This window comes from Molossus molossus, unplaced genomic scaffold (assembly GCF_014108415.1).
Source record: "Molossus molossus isolate mMolMol1 unplaced genomic scaffold, mMolMol1.p scaffold_m16_p_19, whole genome shotgun sequence".
Lineage (NCBI taxonomy): Eukaryota > Metazoa > Chordata > Mammalia > Chiroptera > Molossidae > Molossus > Molossus molossus.
The window spans coordinates 29,089,023-29,109,044 of record NW_023425354.1 but is presented as its reverse complement, the minus strand read 5'-3'; the positions used below and the strand labels follow the sequence as shown (position 1 = coordinate 29,109,044).

General features: G+C 55.1%; 1 protein-coding gene across 2 annotated transcripts; it reads right to left on the bottom strand.

Annotated features, from left to right (window-relative positions):
• Positions 1-236: 236 nt before the first annotated feature.
• Positions 237-9,263, bottom strand: PPP1R1B (protein phosphatase 1 regulatory inhibitor subunit 1B). 2 transcript variants are annotated; one of them, XM_036268956.1, is made up of 8 exons: positions 9,150-9,263; positions 8,622-8,791; positions 6,813-6,873; positions 6,479-6,501; positions 5,972-6,047; positions 2,536-2,736; positions 1,084-1,203; positions 237-996 (listed from the first exon to the last, which is right to left on the bottom strand). In XM_036268956.1, exons 2-8 carry the CDS (start codon positions 8,700-8,702, stop codon positions 947-949), a joined length of 612 nt encoding a protein of 203 aa, XP_036124849.1. In that variant the 5' UTR covers positions 8,703-8,791; positions 9,150-9,263; the 3' UTR covers positions 237-946. The 2 variants fall into 2 exon arrangements, with proteins under 2 accessions (XP_036124849.1, XP_036124851.1); XM_036268958.1 differs by lacking the exons at positions 1,084-1,203; positions 9,150-9,263 and having other exon boundaries at positions 8,622-8,861.
• Positions 9,264-20,022: the final 10,759 nt, after the last annotated feature.

Sequence of the window (20,022 nt, the reverse complement as noted above, 5' to 3'; positions counted from 1 at the left end):
CTAGCAGGATCTAGAACTTTTGTGGTCTTTCCTAAGAGTGCCCCAAGCTTGTTTTCCTCAGGCCCTGACTCGATGAACACTAACCAGGTCTTCCCCATGGTGTGGGGGGAGAGCAACCTGTCACTTCCTCCTCCCTTTCCTTTTCCCTGAAAAAAAGAGCCTCGGCACCTTTATTTACAAAGATTTATTACAGCACAGGAGCGGTTCAGGTCTGGAGTCAGGGAAGAGGGGAAGGGGGCAGAGCAGCTGGAAGACAAGAAGAACCTGGCTTCCCCTCAACAAGTGCCCCCCACCCCAAGGATGTATACTAGGTGGCATTCCTGGCATCAAAGCACACACACACACACACACAAACGCAACAAAGCGGCCTCTGCCAGTCCATTTTCTAGGCACCCAGGCTGGGGAGCAGGGGTGATAAGGGAAGATTTCCAAAATGAAGAGACTGTTGAAGGATGCTTGAATCCTCCTCCCTGGTAGAAGCCAGTAAGAGGGGTGGTAATTGGGACTCCCTCAGGAGGAGAGGGGATGGAGATGGGTCTAGGGCACCTACAGATTTTCTGTATACCCTTTCCTCAGATCTTAGGGTCCTGCCCTGTGGTTTTCCTGTGCCCAAGGGAGAGGGTCTGGGAGTAGAATTGTGAAGGATGAACCTTTGTCCCTCAATTACTGGATTTTCCAAGCAAGCTCTCTCACATCCTGCCTCCCACTGGGTGAATAGGGGAATGAATGGCAGGGGTAGGCATCAGGCAGCAAGTGCCCAGGACTCTGGGCATCAGCCAAAGGTGGGCAAACAAGCAAACACAGACCAAATTTAGTCTTCTAGAAGTTAGAAGCTGCAGCCCTAGCGAGTGAGGGGAAGGGAAGAAAATAGGGTGGGGACAGAATGGGTTTCTGGAGAACAGTGATGCCCCCTCCGCTTCCTTCTGGGAGATGCAGGGCTGAGTGCCTATGTGCCAGGCACAGGGTGGGCAGGGCGCTGTGGGTCCTCCCCAGGCTCTGCAAGACAAGCAGAGAGACTCAGGGCCTGAACATGTCTACCAAGATCCCAGCTCTGCCTCCCTGTACCCCAATTCCAAGCCTCACCACTTAGTGTGGGGTCTTTCACTTGGTCCTCAGAGCTTCCATCTCTCTGGGGCTCATCCAGAGGGGGCGGACGCTCCCAGGGTCCCTCCAGACCCTGGCCACAAGTTGTCTTCTGCCCAACTGGGGATGGGAGAAAATGGATAAAACCACAGGCTCGGTGTCCATCTGACTGTCCTGGATCATGAGCTGAGTCTCCGGTAGCTGAGGCTAAGCTTTCTGAGGCCATCATGGTATAGCAGAGAGTACCTGATGAACAGCTCTGCCAATGACTAGCCGTATTACTTAGATAATTCAGTTTATTACCTCTCTGAAGGGGATGGTAAGAGGGAAGTTGTGCAAATTACCTTAAGTAATGTGACAGTTAATACCCTGCCTAGTCCAGTGCTTGTACCCAGGAGCCACTCTGGGAGTGGTGGCAACTGATATAGCTCCTTAGTAGTCTTGTCATTCAATCCACTGCCCTGTTGCTTTTCTGGAGGAAATAGTCTCCTCTCACCTCCTCTCTACCTGTTCTGGGGGGTCTCAGCAGGAGTCGACTTAATTCCTCTAGCTAGAGCTTCTGCTCCCATGGCTGACGTCCTGATGGCAAGAGGTGCAGAGAGGAGGCCCAAGACATTCCATTTGGGTATAAAGGCTGGACACATCAAGCAGGAGTGGTCAACTGTTTTCACCCCCATAAATAATGGGACCAAAATGTTTCGTGTGCACTAGGAGGAATAGACACGCAGCCTTCCATGGCCAGGCATGGGACAAACAACCATGGAGGTCTGAGATCTTTCTGCCTAGAAATTCTCTGGACCTTGCAAACCTCTGTGGAGACTGTTGGATTTGGGGCCTCTGGCTCTGAGGCTCTCTGTGTAGGTCTTAGACCCCTCCCTTATCCCTCTTTTCCCAGGTAGCTGGGGTGGGAGGTGCTGAGGATCAGATGGCTCTTGAATCCTAGATTCTCTGTCTAGACACTAGAGGGCACCCTCTTACCCCAGCCTAGGAAATAAAAGAAAAACAGTTGCAGAGTCTTGAAGAGGACTTAGCAGCGAGTCCCCTCTGCCTCCCAACAGAGACCACATCCTACGTTTAGAAATGCAAGTGATGGGGTCATTGGACAATCTTTGCATCTCCTTGCACCCCCTCACCACCATGGATAGGAAGTCCTTCCTTGGGTCCAGCTGCAAAATTCATGTGGCCTTGCCTTAATTCTTAGAGAAGAGAGGAATTATTAGGGAAAAGCTGATTGGGAGATGGCTGAGGCAAGGATGTGAGCAGCCCAGCTTTCAGGTAAAGCTGAGTGGGAGGCATCCTGTGGGGTGAGAGAATGAGGAGGCCCTTGTAGTGTGATTGCAGTTTACATGTGTGAGAAACTGTGAACTGGGAAGGTGTGTCCCAGGCCACTCCAGGAGGACTTCACCTGACCTATGGTGGTGGGACTCAGGCTTCACAGTCCCTGCAGCTTACCAGAGCCCCTGCTGCCCTTCAGGACTTCAGCCTGGCTGTCCTCCTCCTCTTCTTCCTCTTCTTCATCCTCCTCCTCCTCTTCATCCTCTCTTGGGTAGCCCAGCTCCCGCAGCTCCCCGAGCTCATCCTCCTCCTCTGAGGCCTGGTTCTCGCTCAGGTTGCTGATGGACTGCAGGTGAGACTCGGCAATGCGCTGCACGGCTGCCACAGGGGCACCCAGGAAGGCAGGGTCAGCAAGGCCCAAGAAACAGCCTCTACAGTTGGAGAGGCGTGTGGCCCAGCACCCAGCCTCCTTCCATGGGCCTAAGGCAGAGCTAATCCCTTCAGTGGTATAATTCAAAAGCTGAAGGCTACAGGTCAGCCTGCTGGGGGCCAGACTAGGGCCAAAGCAGCAGGGGGCAGACTCTTGATCATATTTGGCTTTTAAGCTGTCCAAAAATGCTGCCCCTTCCCACCCCCAGAGGCTAGCACCAGGCCATAGGGTACCAAGCTGGACAAGACCAGGCAGGCACATCAGCAGCTTAACATTCCCTGGCTGGGGTGCTGCTTCTCTAAGGACCTGGTAGTGAACATAGTGTCCACCAGCTACAGCCCAACGCAAAAGGCACAGAGCCCCTAGGCCAGGGCCCAGGGGATTAGTCCCTTTTAATTTCTGGGGGAGTGCCTAGCTGGCTAAGAGCTCACTACTCACCCCAATACTGCCCACACCTATTGCTGGGCTTGGTCGACACCCCCTGGCACTGCCCCATCATAGATGCCACTCCATGCACCTCTGCCCCAGCCTCTAAGAGGTAGGAACAACTCTGAGACAAGGACATAATAGTCTGCAGCCAGTGAAGTCTGTGCCTGGGGATGTGGCGTGCTCAGTGCGGCCCCCACAATCTTGACCCACATCCCCAAGCTTCCAGCTCCCTCTGTGGTGACCTAGAAAGCAGCAAACACCACCCACCCCCCCAACACCACCAAGGCCTGCTGGGATAGGGCCTAGGAAGGGAACTGTGTGGGCAGCTGGAGACAATTTCCAAAAGATGGAAAGGACCAGGCATCTCAGAGAAAGGTGCCAGGGCTGGGGTATTCTGGGAGAATGGCAGGGGTTAAGGGGACACTGAGGAGTGGCTGGGCACAGGCAGCAGGGGGCCAGGATCTGGTGGGATTTCAGAGCATCTGGGTCACTAAACTCACAGCCCACAGACAAGATGCTGACGAGCTTAGGGCTGGGGTTGCTGCAGTTCCTTCTTGGTCTGCAGGCAGCCTCTCCCTCAGAACGCCTGAGAGGGGTAGATCCAGGCTGGAAACCTCCAGTGCAGTGAGCAGGGCACCGCACTCCTGCCAACTCGAGGACAGGCACAGAGGGTGCATTGTGTGTGCCTGCTGCCCCGCCCGGCCCCCAACTCCCAGCCCGGTGCCTCCTGCTGGCTCTGGGCAAGCTACCCAGGCAATAAAAGCACAATAAATCGCCCTGCCCTGGCCTTGGGGACGCGGCAAAGCTTCACCTTGAGCCCAGTGTGAGAACCCAGCCTTGGAGAGACCTCTTCAAGCCAAGACTCAGTGTTGTCCACCCTCCCCTAAGGGCCCTTGGCTTCTCCCCTACAAATCCTGACCTTGCCAGCTGCTTTCCCTTGCCCAGAAAGGGGTCGAAGCCTACAAAACAGTGCCCTTCAGGTACAGAAGGGTCCTCTGAGGGTTGGAGGGAGGGAAGAAGGGAGGAGAGGAGGTGGCAGCTCCAGCAGCCGCCCTCTCCCCCAGCTGGAGGAGGAGAGTTCAGTTCGTGAGCCACAGTGAAAACAATAGGTGTGTGCAGAGCCAATCTGGCACCCCGTGAGTGGGCCTCCTGCGTGCACAGCGCCTCGTGCCTCTCAGAGCTCTCTTGGGTCTCCTGTCACCCTCCCCGCTGTCTCCTTCTTTCTCTGTCTCCAGCTCTGGGGCCCTGAACCCCCCACCACCAGGTCTCCCTTGTTAAACTCAAAGGTCCCCAGCACAGACCCCAATTCCCCAACTGCCCACCCCTGTCTTGACCCCCTTCAACTACCCTACTTCTCCCTACTCAGACTCTCCTAAGGCGCAGCCCAAAGGGCAGTGGAGGTGGTGCACACTTCTGGCCATTGCAGGGTGCCCAGAGAGCCTTGACCCCATCCTCTTCACCCAGCCCTCTGCCTCCTGCTCAGTCAGCAGCACAGGGATGGTGTCTCCTCACATCCACTTACCGCCCCACAGCCCAGGGTAGGAAAGAGACACTGCTTATATTCTCTTTTCAGAAGATGCCACCCCCCCCCAATGCCGTTTCAGGGGTCAGCCTCCCCCACATCCCTACAGGTGGGAAGTCCTTCCAGGTGCTGAACCACATTGCCTGCTTGCTGTCCTTTCATCCTCCTGTCCTGAGAAAAGAGAAAGGGGCCCTGCCCACCTCTCCTCTCCCCCCAGCCTCTCCTCTCTGCTCCCAACTCCGGCAAGCAGGCTGACAGGTGCACCTGTTGACCTTGGCTAGTGCTGGAAACTCATTAAACCCACCTGGAGAGAGCTCTCCGCACACCCCCCAGCCTCCCTCCCTCCCTCTGTCTGTCTGTAGGAGAAGGGGGCTGGCCAGGCAGGAAGAGCCTGAGGCAGCAGTTGAGGTGGGGGTGGGAAGACATTTGAAGGTTTAGTAAGGAAGAAACCTGCCCCACACTCTAATCTGCCCCTCAGTCTCTTCCAGGTGAATCTCCCACAGCTCCCACTTCAAGCCAAGTCTCCAGGCTGGCCCTGCAGACCCCAGTGATTTCACACCACTCCCCTTTGCACACTCTTTTCCCTCTTCCAGGAATGCCGGTCTGTGCCTTGCCTGCCAGATGAATTCCTATTCATTCTTCAAATCCAGGCTCAAACACCCTCTCCTCAGTAACTCTCACTGACCCTTTGAGGTCAGGGCCCCAGGAGCGGAGGGACCCAATCTCATTCTCTCATTTTGCCCAATGCCCACCAGTGAGCCTGGCACACACTAGGTTTGTGCTAGAGAAATGACTTGCCTTTTAATACAGAAAGGAGAGAGAAGCACCAAGTGTGCAGATCTGTGCAAATGTTATGTGAATGGGAGAGAGGAGCAAGGGGTGCAGCCCAGAGAAGGAGGTGCCCCTTGGGGAGTGGGGAGTGGGAGGTGGGGGGCTGCACTTGCAAAGCGGCAGTGCACAGCTGAGTCTCCTATGTTGATGCCTACTTGTTATTTTAGGCCAGTCACCTCTTTTCTTTCAACTCCACAGCCACCCTTCCAAGCCTCTGGGTGCCTTCTTTTTTACAAGATCAAATTAGGACTGAATTGGTCTCTAAGTAGGGGTTGGGAGAAAACAAGACAATCCCTCTCCACTGACAAAAGCTCAACACTTTACCCCCCTCCCCCAATGTCAGCCCAGTTCTAGGGGTCAAAGGGACAGCCTGAATGATGGATGGGTGGGGGGGATAGTACCTTTCAGCGAGGGGGGTGTGTAGGCACAGGGGTTGGGTCTCTTCGATTTGAGGTGGTGCCCTTCTCCTGAGGTTCTCTGCCAGAGAAAGTGCCGGGTTAAATAGGCTCAGCACTGGCCCCTGTATCCCCCCTTCCTCCATTCCACCCCACCCATAGCAACCTGGGCAGGCTGGTCTAGACTCTACTAATGGGTTCTACTAGGTGCTGCTGCTCCTCAGGTCCTGCACCAGGCTGAAGCCACCCGTTGCTGTGGAAGGGCCTCCATAAGCTATGGCCTGGCTCAGGGCGGGGACCCTATGTTCTGGAGGCCTCACCCCAGTCTGAGCAAACACAAGGGCAGAGGAGGATCTGCAGTGACACTGGGGCACCAAGCACTCTCACCAGAGGTGCCAAGGATATGCTGAGTGATATGTTAATATGTCCTCCTGGATGGTACCCTGTGTTAGTTGGGAAGTAATCTCAGCCATCCCAACACATCCCTCTTTCCAGCTACCCCAGAAAACTCACCTGGTGGGGGGAGGCCTCCTCCTCTGAGGGAGGCCATCAGTGAACCGCAGGGAAGAGGAACAGAGAAGAGGGAGAAAGAGGGGGAAGAGAGAAAGAGAATCCGAATTACTTTCCCCAAAAGGTCTGTCTCTGGGGAAAGGGTAAATATGCCTTTCCTTCCCAGTGTTGGGAAGTGCCTGTCAATAAATGAACCCAGGAAGAATTGGGCTCCCAGACTTTACCCACTCCCCATCCCCCTTCTGTTCCATCTCCTACTCATGGGACTTTGGCAAGGGCCCCCAGAAGGCATCAGAGGGTGGGGCCAGGGCTGAGCAGGGGCAAGGAAGGGACCTACCTGGTGAGGAGTGCTCAGAGAGCCTGAACAGCATGGCAGGGGTTGGTCTCCTGCGTCGGATCTAAGGAGATGAAAAAAAAGTTGGGGAAGAGGGAGGGCAGGACAGATACCTGCAGCTCACCCTCCACCGCCCTCCCCCAGATGAGAGGGAACAAACTGCTTTGGAGTCCCCAGGGAACTGTTGAACCAAAGACTGTCAGAGCTGAAAGGAACTCTATAGCTCACCCAACCCCCTCATTTTACTCAGGTGAAAACTCAAGGCTCAGAGAGGTTCAGCAAGGTGCTCAAGGCCACACAGCACACCAAGACAGAGAAAGGAGAGAAAGACCTGTCATTGACTCTCAACCCATGCCCATCCTACTCTATGACTACTCCACAAAGGGCATTGCCTTCTCTATCATCCCCTATAAGGCCCGTCCTCTCCCTTTGTTTGGAAACATCAGACTTCAGGAGCTAAAGCTGGCTGTGGAAAGTGCCCCATGGGCCATGGCACCCACGTGGCCCTGCCCACCTAAGGTCAGCTCAAGGGCTCCAAAGAAACTGGATCCAGCTGCAGAGGGAGGCTGAGCCAGGGCACTGCAGGCACCTCCAACCTCACACAGAAGCTCAGGTGTGGGCCTGAGTCATAGACCCACAGGGGCCTGGGGGGTATCTCTGGGGGCCTGGATCTGGGCCCCTCTAGCAGTCTCTCTCAGGCTGTGGAACTCTTAACCCAATCCTCATAAACAACTAAACAACAAAAACATGAAAAGTTGCCCTCCCTGGTACATGAGCCTAGCTGAATAGTAAGGGTGTGGGGTGGAGGGGGCACAGAGCACTCCCAGTAACTGACCCCCCTCCAGCTTGGCAATCAAATCGTCAGTTAATTAGGTCCCCTCTAAGCTCCAGGGAAATGCACCACAAAGAGAACCAGGTGAATTAAGCTGAAACTGCCACCTCCCTTGCCAAGTTACCAACACTGCCCTGCAGACCAAAAGCTGCTTAGGCCTAGGACCCAACCACCCCCCCACGGTCCCCTATTTCCCCCCTAAAACGACTTGGCCCACTCTCATTGCTCAGTTGGGAGCCCATCGACTCAGCAACAAGTGAATTGGGCTAGGTTTGGGGGGGGGCCTTGGCCCTCTTCTCTCCCTCCTTCCACCCCTTCCCCACCTTTGGAGGCTACCCAGCCACGAGGAAGGCTCTCTCCTAGAGACCTCAGTTGTCTGGCTTCAATGATGATTGGTCACCGCCTCCCCGACCCCCTCCTGCCCGCACCCTCCCTCCCCCCACGACTTCCCATGCTGTGGCTGTCTAGGGCCTGACAGCAGAAGAGGGTCAGAACAAGGCTCTGGCAACCCCAGCCCAGGTAGACAGGGTGGGACTAGAGGAGGAGGGCCATGGGGCGGCGGAGTTGCCCCCGCTCCCGTGCGCCCCCCGCCCCGCTCTACCTAATGGGTTAGGAGACGACGTTTCTCTTATCTGACCCGCACTGGCTGGGACCCGGCCACAGCGGTCCCAGTGGTAGCTGGGTTAGGAGGACACTGTAGGGTCCGGAGAGCAGTGCCCCCTCCCAGTGTGGCCTGGAGTGGCCTGCCGGACTCTCAGGCGCTCATCTCCCGGAATTCTCAGGCGCGGGGATCAGGGTGGAGGCCCCGGGAAAAAGTTGCACGAGTCTCCAGCGAACTTCAGGCGCTTTCCGGCGGTCCCGCCGGGTCGAGACGGCTCGGGACTCCCCGTCGCCATCGTCCCCCAGGCCAGCAGGACCCGGCAGCGCTCGGAGCGCAGGGGAACCCCGCGGGCACTGGGGGGTGGGACGCGGCCCCTTACCATCTCCACCTGGCGGGGGTCCAGCTGGCTGGGGGGCGCGGGCACCGAGAACTGGATCTTCTTGCGGTCCTTGGGGTCCATGGCAGGCGTGTGGTCGGTGGTCGGTGCGAGACTCCGGGTCCCGGGCGGCGCTCCCGCTCGGCTCGCCCGCGCTGCTGCGGGCTACGCGGCTGTGCGAGGCGGGGAGCGGGGGGAGGAGGAGGGCTGTGCGCGCACCGATAAAAATACCGGCGGTGAGGGGAGCGCGGAGGAGGGGTCGCCGCCCCGCCCGTCCCGCCCGCCCTGCCCGCCCCGGCTCGCCCGCCGCTCGGTCCGCTTCGGTCCCCTTGCGTCCACCCGTGGGCTGCCCGGCTCGCCGGGCTGTGTCTCTGCCGCTCCCCTCCTTCTGAGTGTCTCTGTCTTCTGACTCTCGGCGCCTCCTCTGTCTCCCTCTCCTCTTCTCCGTGTCTCCCAGTCTCGGCCTCCCTCCCTCTCTCCCGGCCTCACCCCTCTGGCCCCAGCCTTGGGGTCCCCAGCCCGTCCTCTCACCTGGGACTGGCGCCCGGGGGCTTGATGGGAGGGCTCAGGAGAAAGTGGCCAATGAGCACCGAGAAGCGCGTCCTCCCCGGGCCGGGGGAGGGTAGGAGTGTGACCAGGACCCGGGGAGCAGGCTGGGGGCCCCCTGCCGTCTCCCCAGAACTTGAAGCTGCATTATTGATGGAGTCCAGCGGAGAGAATAATGTGGGGAGGCTGGGGGGAGGGAGGGGCAGCGGGGACTCTGGCTTTAACCCCTTCATGGCCTGGGTACTTGGAGTTTCACGGGGAGGCTGTGAGGTCACGAAGAGAGTGCCACCAGCATGTCACGCTGTGAATGGGGGTGTCCTGGAAGTCGAGTGAGTGTGAAAGACCGGGTTGTGCGTGGGAGGACACGTGTCAGTCATCATGGCAGGGAGTGTGAGTGCCAGCAGCCCTGTGGTGCCTATAGCTGGGGAGTGTGTATGTGTGTATGTGAATGTGGGGGGTGTCGGTGTGCTATGAGTACATGTTTGTGAGTAAGTGTGTCAGAGTGTCAAGGATGCAGTGTGAGTGGCAGGGTGTGGGAGGACTACGTGTGTGAGGGAGGGTGTGGGTGTGAGGGAGGTTGTCAGAGGCTGTCAAGGTGATGGGCATGGGTGTGCCAGCTTGCATTGGGTGGGGGTACTGTATCCACAGCTTTAGCCTGTGCAGCAGAGGGGGATGAGATTGTGATTCTGTATGATGTACACTGGATTCATGTGTCTCCTGCCTTTTCTCCCAAGATCTAATGGGAGGGAGACAGAACCAGCCCAGGGGGACAGAGTTGGGGGTGTTGGGGGCTGCCTGTACCAGTACACGTGCAGTGCCATCACATGCGTGAGTTTGGTGCATTCAGGAACAGAGCTGAGGGGAGAGGTGTGTGCTCATTTCTGAGGTGTGAGCCTCTCTCTCTAGAGGTGTTTGTGTGTGTCTCTGGAGAAGGGAAAGGGGAGGTGCCGGGTTAGATTGCCCCTGTTTAATCTGTCCAGGCCCTGGGCAACTTTGCAGGAGCCCATGTTTCCCTCTGCAGACCTGTGGGTGAGGGTCTGAATGCCTCTCTGTAGCACTGACAGGGTGTGTGCGTAGATGTGTACATTGCGTGTCTTCCTGGGGCTCTGTGTTGGCTGTTCTCCCCTGGTCACACTCAAGCCTGGATCAGTCAGAAGCCCTCCCCCATCTCCAGCAACTTTTCCACTCCAGCCCAGCATGCTAGGTCCTTGGCAGAGCAAGGGGCAGCAGGAGGCCAGAGGAGTCCTGTGGAAATGGGGTCAGGGCTGTGATGTTGTGCCCCAGAGTCAGTGTTCACTCTGGGGGTGAGGAAGAGGGTGGCAGGAGGACAGAGCCTTGCCTATGGGAGATGAAAGCCCTGGCTACTCAGCTCCACATCCCCCAGGCCTGGCTCAAGTCCAGCTATGTTTGTTGACTTATATGCTTGTTGGGAAATAGCCGGATGCCAGGTTGTTGGCCCAGGGGTGTGGGCATCTCTGGCAGCCCCTGGCTTGGCCCAGACCCCTCTTCCAGATGGGGTGTGGTGGGGAGTGGCAAAGACCAGTTTGGCAGTGCCTTGGGAGGGTAAATAAGGAGGTTCTGAAAGTCAGAAGGAGCATGACCGCTCAGGCAGTAATCTGAGTGGCCTCTGGGCTGTGCTGAGGGTGAGGGGCTGTGGCTTCCAGTGCTGGAGGATAGGAGGGTCCTGCAGTGGGATAAAGAGGACAGAGGACAGTTGGGTAGGTAATGAGAGGCCAGGGACAAGGAGGCATCACCACCAGTTGCACCTTGAAGCCCATGCGACCTGAGGTGGCCCTGGGGACCACGGCGGCTGAGGCTCATTTGTTTATGGAAGTTCTGCCAAAAGGATTAGAGCTCTGGGAAGCCCTAAATCAGGAAAAATGCCCCTGACCAAGGCTGGGGCAGCTGGGAAGGGAAACTGTTCCCTCTAAGCCAGGCCTGGAAGATGGAGTGTTCAAGGATGGAGGGGGAGGGGCTATACCCTCCTCCCCCAGCCTTTCTGGAACCTACAACTCTGGCTGCTAAACCCTGGGATTAAGAGGGGTGGACAAGCCCAGCTGGTGTAGCTCAGTGGTTGAGCACTCATGCACCACGGGGTCGCCGGTTCCATTCCCATTCAGGGCACATGCCCAGGTTATGAACCCAGTCCCCAGGGGGGGCATGCAGGAGGCGGCCAATCGATGTTCTCTCTCATTGATGTTTGTATCTCTCTCTCCTTCTCCCTTCCTCTCTCTAAAAATCAATTTAAAAAAAATTAAAAGAAAAAGAGGGGTGGGCAAGCCTGGCTGACAGAGGTACAAGGGGCAGACAGAGAGGAAGGAGGAAGGAGGGAAGGAAGGATGACAGAGACAGGAGGTGAGAGAGAGAAAGGAAAGAGGTAGAAAGAGTGAAAAGAGACAGAAAAGGCACGTGAGAGATGGAGAGACAAAGGGAGAAAGAGAAAGCGTCACGAAGGAGAGAGGCAGGAGACAGAGATGGAGAGAGAACAAAAATAGCTCAGCATTAAGATAATTGCAGCTCACAGTTCTGCCCTCCGTTAGGAATTAAATTAGGTTTTATTACTTTGATTTTTCTTTCCTGGATCCTACGCGACTTCTCAAGAACTTAGGGAAAAGTTTTTCAGGTGGGTGGCCAGGTAGCGGGGGCTGCGTGGGTGACAGAGGAAGAGAACAGGATTTCTGGGAGCTGGAAGAGCTGTGGGAGGGGAAAGGAGTGGGGAGGTGCTGGTGAGGATGAGGGAGCCAGCAGGGGGAAGCAGCCCGTGTCAGGCACAACCCAGAGAGGCTGAGAAGCAAGGGGCCAGGGTGACCTCCATTCTCTTTGACTGAGAACTAATCATATGCAAATGAGATGTAAAAATAATATGCCACTCTTCACATATTATTCTTGAGTTAGAAGCACAGGCAGTTGGGTCCAAGGAACAAATTCAAGACTTTGTTTGACATAACTCCAATTGAACTTTGGGTCTTTCTACTTGGACTGACAAAAGAAGCTTTATCACAGACTATTAATGTACAATAGGTTTAAGCCTGGTAATTTAAAAATATGTTTTTATTGATTTTTTTAGAGAGAGAGGAAGGGAGAGGGAGAGAGACAGAAACATGTCCCCTACTGGGGATCGAGCCCACAGCCTGGGCATGTGCCCTGAGAATTGAACCAGGACCTCTCAGTCCATGGGACGACTCTGAGCCACACCGGCTGGGCTAAGCACAATTGTATTTTTAAATAATTTATCTCTATTGATTTTAGAGAGAGAGGAAGGGAGAGAGATAAAAACATTGATGACAGAGAATATCAATTGGCTGCCTCCTGCATGCTCCCCACTGGGGATTGGGCCAACAACCTGGGCATGTGTCCTGACCGGGAATCGAATCGGTGACCTCTTGGTGCATGGGTCGATGCTCAACCACTGAACCATACTGGCTGGGCAGCACTATATTTTTTAAAAAGATTTTTTAGAGAGCCCTGGCCAGTTTGGCTCAGCGGTTAGAGCATTGGCCTGTGGACCAGAGAGTCCCAGGTTCGGTTCCAGCTAAGGGCATGTGCTTCAGTTGCAGTTTGTCCCTGGCCCCGGGTGGGGTCGTGTGGGTGGTGAACACTCGATGTGTCTCTCTCATGTCGATGTTTCTCTCTCTTCCTCCAGCTCTATCTGATGATAAATGCAAAACTGTCCTCGGGTGAGGATAAAAATATATATATTTTTTTAGAGAGAGAGGAAGGGAGAGGGAGAGAGAAACATCCAGCTGCAGTTGATGCACTGATGACACCCAGCCAGCTGAACCCCACCAGCCAGGGCCTGAGCACATCATTTTGAGCACACAATTTCTCTTCACATCATTGCCTGGTGCTTGCCACAGTGCCCAGCATACAAGAGGGACTACATTCACAGCCTCTGGAAGGTGAATTGGGGAGGGTGGTATGAGGCCTTTGCCCTTTTTCTGGGAGGTAGGGAGAGTGGACAATCAGGAATAGTCCATTCCTTCCTCCAAGCAAGGTATAGTCTCATGGACAGAATATAAACTGGGGAGCTGGGCAGACCTGAGGAAGAACCTTGGGTCTATAACTTACTGTGTGACCTTAGACAAATTTCTTAGCTTCTCTAGGCCTCAGTTTCCCTGTGTTTCAAAGTCCAACTCATATGTAGCAGTGAGAACTCAATAAGAAGTGAATAGAAGGCATCAGGAAAAGAGAGAGAAAATATGAGATGGATAGACTCTATAAAAGAAGCCACAGACATGAGTCTACAGGAGCTGAGCAGGGCTGTTGAGGACAGGACATTGTGGACATCACTCATCCACAGGGTCGCCAGGAGTCAGAGCTGACTCAATTGCAAGAACACACACACTCACGCACACACGCACGCACACACGCACGCACGCACTCACGCACGCTGGCCCAGTGCAGGGCTCCTGGTAGGTCTTCAAGAAATGGTCTGATTACCCTGGAGCTCTAGGGGTACAGTCTGAAAAGGGCCAGCAGGTGGCGGAGTTGGCTAGGATTTGGGCTATGCAGCAGGCACTTTGAGTCTGTAGTGAGGCATCACACCCATGACCTTGGCAGCTGGCTGGGTTGGCATGTGGCAGCTGGAAGGGAGGCCCCAGGAAGCCCCAGAAGCAAACTTAGAGAAGCTGAGGAGTATTAGCTGGGCACCCTTGTCCCTGATGGCGGTGATTGGGTGACAGGGTGGGGTTAGGGTGGGGCATGCCTCTGGGGAGGAGTGGGCAGGGGACACTTTCAGCAGGGACAGTGGTGACACAAAGACAGGCGGGCATTCATCAGAGACATTCATTCACACATTCATTCATCCATTATGCATCCCTTAGCTCATTCAATAAATTCCCATTGGGTGCTTTAAAAAAAAAAAATCAACTTTATTGAGTTAGGATTTATATACAATAAAATGTACCAATTTTAAATACACATTTTTATGAGTTTTTGAAATTTTTATAACATATGACCACTATCACAACACATATATAGAACATTTTCATCACCCAAAAACATTCTCTTTTGCCCCATGCAAATCAACCTCCCCTCTCCCCTCGCTTGGTGTATCATTAGTCGTAGCACACTATTTTGAGACGTATCCTTCCCACCATCTGTCTTTGCATCATCATCTGCCTGCCATAGTGCCCAGAATACAGTAGGCACTACATGCTGTAGAAGGGATGAATTGAGAAATGAATGAATGGGTGAATACATAAGTCAAAAAATTTGACTACCGGTGACATATACGGAGCATCTACTCTCTGCTGAGCACAAGGTCTTTTGTATAACCCCATTTAATCTTCATTAGTATCATTCCATTTTATAGATGAGGCAAACGAGGTGCAGAACCTTTTGCCTAGAGCCTGGGTTCAAACGCAGTCTGACCCCAGAGATATCTTTTTTTTTTTTTTTAATATTTTTTCTTTATTAATTTGAGAGAGAGAGGAAGGGAGAGAGAGATGGAGACATCGACTAGAGAGAACATCAATTGGCTGCCTCCTGCAGGCCCCCACTGGGGATTGGGCCCTCAACCTGGGCATGTGCCCTGACTGGGAATCCAACTGGTGATCTCTTGGTGGAGGGTCGATGCCCAACCACTGAGCCACAGCAGCCGGGCCAGAGCTATCACTCTTTACTGCTGCCTTTAGTACATTCAGGATGGGCAAGTAGAAGATCGCTTGCATGTACTGAACCGACCTTCTCTCTTGTTCAGCACTGGACCGGGTTTCTCTCTCACCCAGCCTAGTTTGGACCGATCTGGGTTTGGCGTCAGGTTGGTGGCCGGGAGCAGACATCAATGTGCCGAAGCTGCCCTCTGGTGGCAGACATGAGTACAGCGGTATCTGTGCCCTCTGGCGCCCCCAGGTGGAGTGTTGTTGAGAAGAGCGACCAAGCCAGCAGCCCACAGCGGGGGCAGCCTCAGCCCCGGGCACCTGGAGACCCCCTGCTCTGGCCACTGCCTGGTGCCCCCCGAGGTGCCAGCTGAGGCTGCCCCCGAAGAATGCCAGCTGCCGGAGTCTGCCGCCTCCCACCCCCTCCACCAGCCTCACACACACTCCAATCCCGGTCCAGTCGGCTGCTTCCATTCCCTGAAGAAGAGGCCCTAAAGTTAAAACAGCTGTTAATTTATAAACCAATTTTTCCGTGACTGCTTAATAAATCGCCAGCAGCTGCTCTGCCCCCTCCTCCTGCCCAGGCACCTGGCCCCGAGGGCTGCATGGAAAAGCTCCGAGCCGCCAGCCTCCCCTCCTGCCTCCTTCCCCCAACTCCCCAACTTGCCCCCATTTTCCCAGAAAGTAGGTGGGTGTGGGGGAAACCCTGATGAACCCAGTTTCTTTGGGCTTCAGTGGAGTGGAGAGATGAGGATGGGTTTTCTTACCTAGTGAGCTGCAGCCCAAAGGCCATCCCTCCCAATGCCCTACAACACCCCCCCCACCAAAAAAAACCACCAGGACTCCCAAACCCAAAAGGCAGGTGTCAAAGATTTCCTTAGTTCTGGGAGATGAGGGTGTCCAGATTCCCTAGAGAAGTTTCCCTGAGCCACTGGGAGGTACAGGGACTCTGGGCTCATCCCTGAGAGCACTGAAATCTCAATTCCCATATCAGGGTGGTCCACCTGACAGATGCTAACCGACTCCCTGACCCTGCTGTTCTCTCAAGGGTGGGCTGGGAGGGAGCAAGGAATGCCAGGGAGATGCCCACACACACCCATCCACAGGATAATGAGAGGAGGGACTTGGGCCTCCTGAACAGTCACCTTACCCAACTCCCACATGTAGATGACATCATGAAAATTCACTCAGGGTGGTGGCTATTTGAACAGCGGGCATAGGCATTCTTTCTCTTTGCACCTGCAAATTCCAAAGGCACCCAGGGTGAAAGGCCTGCCGGTACTGTGATCCCTGACTCCTCTGCCATGCCCCTGTAGCCACAAGGAGCTCCATAGAAAAGGGGGAGCAGGATGGTAAAGCACACCAGGTCGTGAGTTCAAATCCCAGTCTCCCACTTACCACTTACTAGCTGGGCAAGTAACTTAACCTCTCTTTCTTTCCTCTGTCTCCATTTATTATTATTATTATTTTTATCCTCATTAGAGGATATTTTTGCATTTATCTTTTTGTTGTTGTTGTTGTTCAGGTAGAGTGGGAGGGAGAGAGAGGAACAGAGAGAGAGAGAGAGAAACATCGATGTGAAAGGGACACATCGAGTGGCTGCCACCCGCACGACCTACCAGGGCCGGGGACAAACTGCAACCAAGGTACATGCCCTTAGTGGGAACCGAACCCAGGTCTCTCAGGACCGCAGGTTGATGCTCTAACTGCTGAGCCAAACCGGCCAGGGCTGCATTTTTCTTCAGATAGAGCAGGAGGGAGAGAGGGAGGAAGAGAGAGAGAGAAAGAGAGAAACATCAATGTGAGAGAGATACATCGACTGGCTGCCACCCACAGGACCCCAACCGGGGTTGGGGACGAACTGCAACTGAGGTACGTGCCCTTAGCAGGAACCAAACCCAGGACTCTCCTGAAGCTCTAACCACTTAGCATAACCAACCAGGACTCCTTTTTTTTTTTTTTTTTTTAATGATTTTTCTTTTATTGATTTGAGAGAGAGAGGAAGGGAGAGGGAGAGAGATAGAAACATCGATGAAAGAACATCTATTGGCTGCCTCCTACTTGGGATCGGGCCCACAACCTGGGTATGTGCCCTGACCGGGAATCAAACCAGCAACCTCTCGGTGCATGGGTTGATGCTGAACCAGAGCCACACAAGTCGGGCATCTCTGTCTCCATTTATAAACTAAAGATATAATTAAAGAATTGTGAGAATTATATGTATGCATTTATAGTGCCTGGTACATAGCAGGTGCTTACAAAGTGACAGAATATAATCTTCTCATCCCCTTGCTGGATCTCCTGGGTCTCCCAAGTAGCAAATTGGGGGGGGGGGTGCTCAGATTTTTCAGAGGGGTAGGTAGGAGTCTTGAGGAAAAAATTGTGAAGAAAACCAACCAGGATTCCTGAATTATATGGTTCTGACTGGACTTTTTCATTCTGGGTCGTTCTTCATCCCCTCCCCCTCCCTACTTTGGTAGCCATGCTTTCCCCCAGCCTGTTTCTTGGGAAAGAAGGAAAAGTTCACACATATTGGAGCTCCTGGAGCCCCCACCTCTTAAGAATTTAGTTCTTCCCACTGTCTGTCTAATTGAAATCCTTCCACTTCTCTTGTTCTCTAGTCAACAGGGGCTGTGATGCCCTTCCACCCTCAACAGGATGGGGAGGCATCAGAGAGCCTGCTGGGCTCTTCTGTCACATGGGCCAGTGTAAGCCTGGCCTTTCCACATCCTCCCTGTGTGTCCAGAGCAACTTAGCCAACCTCTTTTGTCCTTGGGTTCCCCAGCTCTATAACGGGGAGAATCCCTCCCAAAAGCCCTCTCCTGGGTTGCTGTGAGGGTTGAATGGACATTGCCCATGAAGCATCAGGCCTGGCTCTCAGCAGGTGCTGAGGACATGATGGTGGAAAGAGAGGTGGCAGAGTGTGGTGGAAAGATGCCAGAGCTGGACTGTGTGGGTTCAAAGCCCACTCCACTACTCCCAGCTGAGTGACCTTGGGTTGAACCTTTCTGTGCTCCTGTTTGTTCGTCCCTAAAATGAGGACTGGAACAGAACTTAAGGCACTGGGTGGCTGTGAGACAGCGGGAAGTCTCCAAATACTTCTCCAGCTAAATAAATATTCGCCCGAATTCATAGTATTGTTCATTGCTGTTACTATTATCTGCACCCCCTAGAGAACTGCCACCCTTTAGGCTTGGCGCCACCCAGGGCTTGTTGATGGCAGAAGGTTGGCAGAAGTGAGCAGAACCAGACCGGAGACCCTGGTATTGGGGATCTTGGCTCAGGGCAGGCCCGCAGCCTCCCCTTCCTCAGTGTTCCTACCTCTGGCATCCCCTTAGATTTCTGGTTTGGGCACAATCAAGAGACACAACCTTCTGCCTCTTTGAGTCAATGGTCCTGCAAAGCAGCCAGGCTCCTCCCTCTACCCAGGTCCTGACTACCTCCTGGAAATAAAGCAGGGTCCCGGGGGCCCACTCAAGCCCAGGACTGCTCTGCCAGGGTGCCAGCTGGTGCCCATGGGGGCGGGGCAGCAGTTTGATCATGTGGAAAGGGAAAGCTGGAGGCACCCCCAGCCTTGGTGGCCCCCACCAGAGACTAGAAAAGACTGGAGCACCCAGGACATCCTAGTAACTTCCTTCCCCTTGGGACAGGCAGGGGTGAGAGCTAAGCTTGGCCTGTCCAGTGCCTCAGTTTACTCAGCCATCCTGCAGGTGGAGTCTTCATCTCGGTTTCCCAGCCTCCCCTCTTCCCCAAGGCCTTGGCATTGGCCTCTCACGGCTCCTTGCCCTCTTTCCTTTCTTAAAGAAGCCGAGCTTACCCTTCTCCTCCCCACCGGATTCTCTCCTTAGAAGCCACACAGGACACTTAGCCCAGGAGCGGCGGGGTAAAAGCCAACCCCACGCTGGAGACGGCCTCTGCAGGATTTGGGGCTGCCTCTCCAAGCCCGCCCAGGGCGCCGCCCCGCTGGAGTCGCCCCGCGCTCCCCGCCCCTGCCCCTTCGCGCCGCCACTGGCCCTTTAAGAGCCTCTCCGCGCGCTGCCGTCCCGGATCAGCCAGAGAGACCATTAAAATTTTATGCAGAATGAAAATGGGCCAGGTCTCCAGCTTCCTCGCTCCCATCCAATGATTTATTACTCGCAAATACCACAGAACTAATTAGTATAGTAATTAATTAATACGCATTTGCATATTTGCATGTGCAATTAGTGCAGTGGAGTGATTACTGGGAGAATGAGGGGCCCCGGATTGTCAGATGTGAGGGGGAAGTGGCCTGGAAAAGAGTTAGTGGGAATGAACTTTGTAGGGAGCGCGAAGGCGGAGAGGGAGGGGAGGCGAGCGGGAGCAGGGCGAGGGCTCCGGGTGCGGGTAGCGCCAGCCTGGGGCCGGCCGGCGGCCGCGGGACGCTGGTCGGGGGTCGCGACCCCGGCGCCCCGCCCCGCCGCGGCCCGCCCCGCCCCTGCCGCGTGGCACGGCTCCAAACGTGCGCCTGATTGTTATGCATTGTGTTTCTTGTCGCGAGCGGAGCCGGCGGAATGGGGCTGGCACAAGCTGTTTCCCTGCCACGCGGCGGTGGCACCTTAAAGGGGCAGCGTTCTCTTCCTGCCGCCGCCGGCCCGCCCCCGTCCGCCCGCTCCCACCTCCGAGCCGTCCTCTGGACGCGGCCGTCGCTCCAGCCGGGCTCCGGGAGAGAGGGCGCGCTCGGAGTCCGGCCAGGAGGTGGCGCGGCCCCGGGGGGCGTGGGGCACGTGCCGAGGGAGCCCGGCGGGCAGGAAGTCAGGCTGCTAGCCGGGCTTGGGCGTCTGGGACACGCCGGGCTCCGTGCCAGCCCCGCGGCAGGGGTGGTGAGGAGGAAACCGGGAGAAAGCCAGGAGGAGAAGGACAAGGAAAAGGAGGAGCGAGTGGCAGGGTCCCACTTGGTGCCGGGTACTTCCTCACAGGACAAGGTTCGCTTGTAACCCTCACAAAGATTCTGTGAGGTAGGCCTCCTTGTTCCCATTCCACAGACAGAAGAACAGAACCGTGTGGCAGGTGGCTAGTGATCAGGTGGTAAAGCTGGGGTCCCAGCTGGCCCGCCCAGCCCCAAGTGCTCAACGTGGTGCCAAGGGCCAGAGGAGAAAGTGACATTTCCTTAGGGGACATCAGGGAGGACTTCCTGGTAGAGGAAGCACCTCACTGAGCCTCCAATATTGAGGACACCTGAAGAAGCTGAGGGAAGAGGGATGCAGAGCGGAGAACCCCCATGTTTAATGTGACTGCCC